This window comes from Acipenser ruthenus, chromosome 9 (genome assembly GCF_902713425.1).
Source record: "Acipenser ruthenus chromosome 9, fAciRut3.2 maternal haplotype, whole genome shotgun sequence".
Classification (NCBI taxonomy): Eukaryota; Metazoa; Chordata; class Actinopteri; order Acipenseriformes; family Acipenseridae; genus Acipenser; species Acipenser ruthenus.
The window spans coordinates 21639607-21649990 of record NC_081197.1 but is presented as its reverse complement, the minus strand read 5'-3'; the positions used below and the strand labels follow the sequence as shown (position 1 = coordinate 21649990).

General features: G+C 38.1%; 1 protein-coding gene across 5 annotated transcripts in view; it reads right to left on the bottom strand.

The window, feature by feature from the left end:
• Positions 1-265: 265 nt before the first annotated feature.
• Positions 266-10384, bottom strand: part of LOC117405874 (MAP3K7 C-terminal-like protein) — a 50185-nt gene continuing 40066 nt past the window's right edge. For 2 of the 5 annotated variants that reach the window (XM_059029692.1, XM_034009331.3), the window contains exons 3-5: positions 6933-7005; positions 6526-6641; positions 266-2800 (exon numbers count right to left, since the gene is read on the bottom strand). In XM_059029692.1, the coding sequence (XP_058885675.1) occupies positions 2620-2800; positions 6526-6617 (273 nt within the window). In that variant the 5' untranslated portion in view covers positions 6618-6641; positions 6933-7005 and the 3' untranslated portion in view covers positions 266-2619. The remainder of the gene's footprint in view (positions 2801-6525; positions 6642-6932; positions 7006-10384) is intronic. The other 3 variants (XM_059029690.1, XM_034009330.3, XM_059029691.1) reach the window with 2 other exon arrangements.

Below are 10384 nucleotides of genomic sequence, written 5' to 3'. Positions count from 1 at the left end.
ACTTCTGACAAATTAAAAAAAAGGTACTGTTGCTTTTCTATCCCAACTCTGCAATGGACCATTTCTGCTGTAGTTGACTGTTTCTGTTAAGTGCACACCTTTTGTCTACAGTCTGGTAACCAGGGTTCTACTGCTTAAGTAATATAATGTATTTATGTGATAACAACAATGTGTGAAAATAATACTATTGCAATTACAGAACTAACAGGCTGATGGGTATACATCATGTAACCATAACTAAACTCCCACCTGGGTCGTAAAGAGACACCATCTTATTATTATTAGTTTATTTAGCAGACTCCTTTATCCAAGGTGACTTACAGAGACTAGGGTGTGTGAACTATGCATCAGCTGCAGAGTCACTTACAACTACGTCTCACCCGAAAGACGGAGCACAAGGAGGTTAAGTGAGGTTAAGTGACTTGCTCAGGGTTACACAATGAGTCAGTGGCTGAGGTGGGATTTGAACCGGGGACCTCCTGGTTACAAGCCCTTTTCTTTGACCACTGGACCACACAGCCTCCTTATTATTAATGAACTTACAGCAATATACCACAAACAAACAGCTATATATAATCTACCTGTGCTCTCATCTGTACTGTATTACCAGCTTCCACAACAATGGTACAATTTGTGCATTACCTTCTTTATTATATCAAGAAACTGTCGTGCAATTTTTCATAAGGAAATATACAGTGAGTCAGCAAGAAACTATGCATGTAGCTTATTGTTTTATCGGAGCTTCTGTAAGGTACAAACAGACTGAACATTTGCTTTTGTTAGTATACAGTATATGAGTGATTTGGGAATTCAAAGAAACTACACTTCACAAGTCATTGAATTAAGGTTCCATCTGTTTTTGATCCAATGGAGTAAGATTTGATCCCAGGTGGGCATATTCTGAGGCTTGAATATGTAATGTTCAGTATAACCTACAGAACAGTACACTACTGTTTGTCTAAGTGAACTAGCCCGACGATTCAATTGTAATTATGGCACAGATATCCTTACAGAATGCTTAATAAAGTTTGCTTTCTACAAAAAAAAGGTTTGTGTACAGTAGACTAAACTAATAATGTAAGATGGGCCGAATGGCCTCCTCTCATGTGTAAACTTTCTTATGTTCTAATGTAAACTTAATTTAGCTTTTTTCTAAATAGATAACTGTTCACCTTTTTATTTTAATTTTAAATCAAAGCATACCAATGAGAACTGTTTAAAAATCTAAGGTACATGGGCACGTTTGTAGAACACTGTGCTTGTGTTGATTTTCTATCATTCTGAGTATTATGTTTTCCAAAGAGAATTAAACATGTTGGTATCTGTACATACAGTATATCTTATTTAAAAAAATACCCAATTACTGTCTACCAATGTATTATATTATATGGCCTACCAAAAAATGGAAAACCTGTGCAGGTTTGTGGTGCTGGGGATGGGAGATGGGTTTCTGTAGATACACTGTATGCTGTTTGATTTAAGGACTTGTCAAAACACATGAACAAAACTGTTTTTTTATTTATTTTAACCTAAGGTAATAGACATTTGAAAAATATATATGTTTACATAATACTGGAGAAATGCGCATGAGAATGATTAAATGCTATTTTGTCTAATTTGCATAACAATTAATCATTTAGGATTTGTATACAGGGCGAGTCATAATTCACACAACATTGTCAGAGAATCAAGAAAACTGGAGGGTACACAGAGGATGATATGCAAAGGAGAAATGTCCACGAGCGACACACCAAGATGCACCATTTGACCATCACAGGGTTCTTCAACATTTAAGTAGAACTGAAAACAATCAAAACAGCAATGTTGCAAGAATTATGAAACTATATTTAACAAATATATGCCAAGACTTAAAAACTTATTTTGCATCTTTGACTGCAGCAATTGATTTTACTGTCACACTACGAAAACCAAAAATAATTTAGGCAGTCACTGAGATTTCAGAAGGATATCTAAATAACTAACACAATGCATCTAAATTCTACTGACCCATGTACAACATTTTCTTGCTAGCCATTAAATAAAACTATACAAATATAGTACTGTAGGTTACAGTATTGAAACCTTAACCTGATAGAAAATTAGTTAAAAAGTAAAGAAACCTGTATTTGATAACATAACCCCTTAGTATGCGAATTTGTACTACAAATTCATTGCAGTAATTGTCTTTGCTGTCTGAAACAGTGTTTATTAACTTCATGTCATACTTTTTTAAACCAGCTCTCCATTAGAAACAAGCAGATAGCTTTAGTTAAGTTTGAGACTATACTTGATTGGTTCTCTTTAACTAGTAAAAACCATCATCCCAATCTGACAACTGCGTACGCTAAAACATTAGTTTCCTGTATTTTAAAATATTGCCAGTAGTTTTGAAAAAAAAGGCTGGATAAGAAGAATGTGGGACAGAGTCCCATTTATCAAACATCTCTTATTTTAAGCACCATGTCAGCTCGTTCCCATGTTCACTGCAGTGTCATGGAACTGGAATAGCAGTGAAAAGACAATTCACATCATATGCTGAATTGTAAAAGCATTTAAGGACATGCATGGTTCAGGCTGATCAAGACTGAAGCTTAACATTTAAATTGATGGAGCAGCAGGTTAAGATGAGCCCTGTCGTTTTTGATTCTGTACTCTGAGTATCTCAAGCTGTTCACTGTAGTGATTGTGGCATGAAATAAGAGTCTGATTCTCTTCAGCCAGCTCCCTGAACTCCCTTTCCAGTCGAGCAGCATCCAGGTTCTCCTTTTCATCATCATCCAGCTCAGCCATCAGCTTTTTCCTAAAGGAAACAATAAAAACATCAGAATGCACAATACTTACAAAAACAAATACATATAACAGAGTAAAGCATAGTCTATCCTAAAATATATATAGCCTAAATTAATGTTTACAAACACTGTTTTTTTGTGACATCAAGAGATACTGACCCAATCATAAGCACATACAGTACCCAGTACACAGAAACACCACTCTCCTGACTATAAAATACAATTTTGTTGAATATTAGTAGATGGTAAATTCTGTTGTTCTCTATATCATGAAAAAGCTTTCTAAGCCAAGCAGAAATCACATACAATGAAGTTTAAAGGAGTGATACACAAGGCTTATCTCTGTTCTCAGTGTTTTTTTGTGTAAAAAAAAGTGTGTGTGTCTTGTGTGTCCTAAAAGGCTTAGGACACACAAGAGTTCTTTAATGTTTACAACATTAAAGAACACTTTCTGCTAACAGTATGTCACATGGGTATACAATTGAATTTTCACTGGAGATTTGTTATGATGTCATTGCAGTGTGCATGTGCAGTCTCTCAGTGTATGTTTCTCAGTTTAAATGCAAAGTCATGATGTATCTAGTATTTCTGGACTTCATGTCACATATACTCAAGCATATCTTAGTAATACACCAGCAAGTAAGTGGGAAGTATATATTATGTCTATATCTAAAAACCTCTTGCATTACATTGGAGAAAGTGTAACTAATAGTTCTGCATATGAATGCAATATCTAGCATATGCTTTTTTAGGCCTTTGTTTAGCATATGGAATTCCTGACTGACATGTATGCTGCAATATATAAAAAAAACTGCATTATCTTCCTGTTGCAATTTAGTTTCAGTTGTGATGGGAAATACAGCAGATCTTACAGACTTTGATAGAGGCAGGTACAGATTTAGCATGTTATCCATGTTTTGAAATATACTTTACCAGCATTATAGTTTACAGTGCCTTCACTGTGCTTTATTACACTTTGCTATGCTTTTACTATTTACGTTACCATTTGAAACCTTTTATAAGGACAAACTGTTTCAAATCTTGTGAAACAGTTCAATTATCAAAAAAGGTTGTTTTTCATTTTTTTGCCAGGAATCTGCACATGTTGCATAAGGTGTATTAGGCAGAGTTTGTAAAATGGGCTAAACTGTGTGCTTAGTTACAAACACCTAACAAGAACAGGAGCTTTGTTTGGCAAGGGTGTGCTCTGTTACTCATGTTTACTCGTGTTGCATTATTAAAGGCTCTTGCAATCCATGGCTGCTGAAATCACACAGGAAATGTGTAGTTTACACATATTTATTCTTCTAAAAACGTTGTTGATTTATAAAAACTTTGTACGAAAGAATAAATACTGTAAACAGGAAATATCTGTGGTAACTTCATTTTGTGGATGTCTCACTGCAGACATATTTACAGAAACAAACAAAACTATACCCACACTGTTTATTAACTGAATTGAGTAATTATGTTCATTTTGTGGCATCTCAATTTTGCAGAGTTATTGAATATTTCTTGCCAGCAAACATTTCATGTTTTTCTATTTGCTAAGAAGCTAACATGATTATCGGCAAAACTTGTTTACACCCACGATAAGTGTTAAACCACAAAGAGAACACTTCACTGTTAATATTCAATGTGTGCTGAACATCTGGATGTAGGCTACAATGAAACAAGCATTTAAGTCCAGAGTATAATATACAACTGTGAGAACATTATCACATAAGATACTGTACTATTTTACTTTTCTTATCAAAGTGGCTATTGTGGTGTGGTACTTTATCTACAAGCCACGTACAGTATCCATTGTTTTGTACACAGACTGTCATCACACAGGGGTGACACTTAAGGCAGATCTCCCATTCTATGCATTTTGAAAAGGCAAAAGCCCTAGTACAGTGATAACGTAACTACTTTTTAAAGCCATACAAAAAGTCCTGCTTTGTTTTAATAAAGGCAATTTTAATACAGATCATGTATGCTGTTGATTGTTTCCTAATGTACACTAAATGTATTTATAAAAAATTCACATTTTGGATAATTAAAGCATTGATTCTCTATGTATAAAAAATCATGAAACATCTGAGGTCATAAATATATTTAGAGTACATGAGAAAACATGCAATACTCTGTAGCCTATACTGTTGTCCATTTTTTTAATATGTATTTTTAAAAAATAATAAAAAAAGAGAGCGTTTTGAACTCAGAGCTATGGTTCTATATAGTATTGATGTTACCAATATACCAAAGCTGTTGTCTTTTCATAACCTCATATAATGGGAGATCTGCTTTGAAGGAAGATATGTTTCTATAATCAGTGTCACCACTGTGTGTGTGATGTCATAGTCTATATGCACATCAAATCTGCCCCAGGGGTGTACATGGTGGCTATCCAACCATCATTCTTAATTTTAAGGAGCTTGTGTCAAGTCAGTGAAGTTTAATTCAATGTTGTTTGCGTTTTTTTAATGTGTGAATATCATTCCTGATAAGACAACTGCTTTGTTAACCTTGGCTGTTATCAGAGCATGCAGAATTGTATAAGACAGACATGAATCAGCAAGCTCCAAGTCCTGGTTAAAACTAATAGCAAAACAAAATGGGGAGATTTACTGTGTTTGTTTTCACACACTGACACTGCTCCATAATAACAGACCATGATACTATCCAGCAATGTAACTAAACAACAATGTAAATATAATTCTAACTGGTATGTGGTTTTAGTTTTTTAATGTGCACGCCGTCCACTCCCAAAAGGAAGTGTGACAAGCAATATGCATTGTGTCTGTGGTGTTTTCCTGTCCAAACATTGAAATTAATGATTTGATTTGTATTTCTTTTTTATTTTGCAATGGTTACAGGCTATTTCTAAGTGGCAGTAAAGGTTCAGACGACAGTAGTTTGTTAACGTCAGGAACAGTACGTGCAGTGACAATGCATACTCCTGCTTTGTCATCCCAACCCCTGAAGATTATCTGCATCAGTTGCATCAGTTTTGCATTCTCATTGTGCTAATGTCCTGTTTATTTGTCTGTTTCTGCTGAATGAAGGACTAATTAGAGCTGATCTGAGAGTTAGCTTTGTTTTGTTCTCCCACGCCTTATAGGAATGGCCACCACAATAAATCTTGTAATTCTACAGTTGAAAACAATGGATCATAGTTGAGACCTAATTTCAAGTTTTCTAATACAACTATTTCAAGTATTTCCACTTTAATTGCAACTGTATTGTTGCATTTTTTATTTGCCTGACATTACATGGTTCAATATGATATATATATATATATATATATATATATATATATATATATATATATATATATATATATATATATATATATATATATCATTATATATATACCGATATGATAGAGATTATCTAGCTTCATGGCATATGTGTACATAAATGTAGAGAGTAATTTTTTTTTATTAAATAAAAACAAAACAAAACAATCACTAGATTTGACAAACCCCCACTCCTCTTATGCAAGGACTCAATCACAAATTCAATGAGTCATATTATTGGAAGCATAACAGAAACATCATCAGAAGAATCTTGCTACTTTGACTGCGCATCCTATGGTTAGTATTAGTTGTTGTGGTAAAATTAAAAAAGGTTTTTTACTCAATTTCAATGATCAATTACGAATTTGATTATTTGTCTCACCGTACACACCTGTGCTGCTTACTGTCTTTGGTAGTGCTATATTGTAGGAGGCTGTAATGTAATTACTTACTTTCGTTCTTCCAGTAAAGCCATTTCTTTTTTAACGTCACAGAATTCTTTGGCCATTTTGCAGTGGTCCTTGAAGACTTGCACAGATTCCATGGAAGCATGACATGGAGGCAATGGCTAAATAAAATATAAAATAAATACTGTGTGTGTGTAGAGATAAGAAAACATGTTTAGAAGCAGTTGCACAACAATATCTTGCAAGGGTGTGAAACGGCTTGTGAGGTTATCTGTGTCATCATTACTTGCCATTTAAATAGTTTCTGACTCTTTATTCAAGATATCCTAGCACATAACAGGCATGTCTGGCATTCTATACATAACAGTTAAACTACCAATATTAGGGCAGGGTTTGATAATTTAGCACTACTTTCAAAACAGTTTAGCACCAATTTAAAAAAAAAAATGCACCTCTGTACTGCTTTCGTGCAGATTTCTTCAAGGACTTTTTAGGCCGTGTTGAAGAACCGCAAGTGCAGCCTGCCTTGTTTGGCAACCAAAAAAATGTAATAAGAAAAAGAGGGACACAAAACAAAAACCCAGACATAGCATTACACAAATACCAAAAAAAACAAAAAAACAATAATTTATAAGAGTGCTTTGCACTATTCGTGGATTATTTGTTGGAACATCTGTGACTGCATATATTGTATATTGATATGCATATTATGCATATACATATATAATATATACATGGTTTCCCACAGAAGGTTAGCTTCAGCAATTCTGATCCTTATGTAGAGTACATGTTTAGTTCGGTACATTTTCAGAATACTGGTAGTAAATCTACAATAGGCTACTCCTATTGTACTACTCACCCACATATCCCACTACATCATAATAATAATAATAATAATAATAATAATAATAATAATAAATACCTCAATTCCACTGTGACAGTGCAAGGCTTTCACCAATAGAATGCTGTTATATTTTTTGTTATTAGGGATCCAGTATACCGGTAGCCCATGCAAATTCAACACATTCCTCAGTAGATGGTAATTCACAAACAAGATTTTAACTGCTGAAGTCTCGTGAACATATGGAATGGCTTTCAAACTTGTTGCCATGCCATGCTTTTTAGCGTGAGAAGGTGATTTGCCCACCCTTTACCACTACTATTTTTTGGCCTTGTACTTTCTATATCATGAGGAATGTGCGTGGATGTGCGTGCTATATTACTCACACACAACAGTGGAGAGACAATTTGGAGTTTCTAAACTGTAGGTAAACCAAGCCAATGTCGCCAAAGAGACATTGTGGCTGCCTAGATGGCTACTCAAAGTGCCTAGATATCATTTACTTAATTCTTTTTTTTCTTCTTTTTTATATAATAATTCCTTTCTGGGGTTTACTGGCTGGTATGACAAGTTAAACACTTGGTTCAGGTGATCGTGAAGGCAGGTTTTACTGTATATTTGTTTCACTGTTATTTATGAGGGAAATGTCATAATGTAATGTAATGACATAGTCCAATGCAGCACTGTGGATCCCTAAAGATCAACATGCCGTGAACAGTATTTGCACAACACTTCCATGACTCACTGTGACAGAAATACAATGATTCTTGGTTGTAAATCTCCCTCCCGACCTGTGAGGGTGCTAAGCAGCGAGAACAGAGTTCCCTGGACGGACTGGCCTGACAGTTCTTTCCCAGGGTTCAAGGGAAGTCGGCCAGCTAGGAAGGGGGCAAGACTCCGTTGTAATAACGCATTGACCCGGAAGGGAATGACGTGGCAGCTGTAGATTGGAGAGGGTGTCACGTGTGACAGCATAAATGGGGATGGAGAATCGTAATCTGTTCCTCTGCATTGGTTTTGAGGGAATAAACCCAGAAGGACTGTGAGAGATCCCATAACCACTGTTTCAGTATCGTGAGTGTTATCTTTGTTAGTCTTTGTGTAATTCGTCTTGTTTGAGAATCACTAGATGGTTAACATGATTCTAGAGCTGTTACCGAGGGCCAGCACTAAGCCGGAACAGCACTGCACCACTGTCACAAAATAAACTGTATCACCCACCACGAGCACTACTGCACGCACCCAGGACTGGTGACCGTGTTGGTATTATTGTGGGACGGATACGTATTGTTTATTGTTTGGGTCTGCAAGCCCGTTATTGCTTACCCCGTGCAGTACACATCGCTGTGCATTGCCGGTGGATTATTGTTACTGGTCACCAGACCTGGATAAAAATAAAGCGCACTTTCCAAACTGGATTACAAAGCTCTGTTTAATTACCGCACTGCATCACTCCTGCACCTGTTTCCACTCAACCACTTTGCCACCCGTGGTGTCAGACATGGGACATGGATCGTCACGCATTGGTGGAGCTGCTGGAGGCTCTGGACAGCAGACGGGAGACAGAAGAGAGAAGGAGGGAGGAACTCTACACTGCGCTCATTGAACGGGTAGGGCTGGCACTTTCCACAGCACCAGCCCCTACAGGAACACCAGCAATGTCGGCACCGAAGGCTCGGGCGATGAAGATGTCGCCGGAGGATGACCCAGAGGCGTACCTGGTCACGCTTGAGTGGCTGGCTACCACCTCCGCCTCAACATTACGGCAGAGACTCACCAGGTACGGTTCAGGGAGTACTGAAGATCCCTGGAGACACGCCCCAGAGTGGTAGCGGAGTGGTTGTGTGACCACATGGTACACTGGCTGACCCACTGAGAAGAAAACCAACCTGCAAATGGGGGAGGCGATGGTTGTGGATCAATTCTGCCATGTGGTCACAACCCCGACACCCTGGAAGACGCCATTAAACTGGCCGAGGATTTTGAGGACTTCCTAGTCTCCTCCCAGAATGGGACACTGTCGGTTCCCACCCTTCGGAGCAGCCGAGCCCCTCCTCTCTCTCCTCCACCACCATCATCAGCCCCGGGACCCAGACCTCTGAGACCGCCGACCCCAATGGGCCCCCTTGCCTCCCCTTCATGGAGACGAAGGTTGGCCCCAGCTGGGGTAGAGGTGCTGCCCCTGCCCTGTTGCCATACCAGCAATGGGACAGATATCCACTGCCCTCTCTGTCCCCCCAACTTGTTTTAGGTGTAACCAACCGGGACATCTGGCCAGGTCATGCCCCACTGCCATGGAGTGTGATGTGGCCACGTGTAACTGGGCACCTGAGATAGGTAAGCGCGGGAAAAATGGTCGGGAGGGGCCTTGTATGATTGATGTGGTTTTAGGAAATGTGAAAACCCATGCATTAGTGGACACAGGGTGTGAGCAAACCTTGATTAGAACAGCTCTCGGGTGTGTCGTGGCGGCCATGAGGTCAGGTGGCCATCCCCTGTATCCAAGGAGACACGGCAGCATACCCCACATTAAAAGTCTACTTATCGGTAGAACCGATAAAACGTCACCTGGTAGTAGGGGTGGCGGAAAGGTTGCCACACCCAATTATTCTGGGCCGAGACTGGCCAAAATATAAAGAATTAACACTAGAGCCGGCGGATTTTCGAACTACCTACAACCAACACTCAGGTCACTGTGACACATACATTTTTAAAATGCTTCGTTATGAAAATTAAAGACATACTATCGGATACAACTGAAAAGTTTTATTCATGAACATCATATCTAACATTTGAATTGCAGAAACACCGTATTTAAATGGAAAATTAAACAAAGGCTCTATTTTTAAAATGAAACGCATATGGGAAAGATAAATTCAGCCGAGTGTTCCTTCGGCTCCACTCTGAGCGGTGGGATATGTGACAAAAATATGAGTTCTGGTTGTAAATCTCCCTCTCGACCTCTGAGGGTACTAAGGGAAAGGCTTTGGACAGGTTGTCCTAACACTTCATTCCCTGGGTCGGGAAGTCAGTCAGCCTGGAAAAAGGCGAGACGCCGGTGCA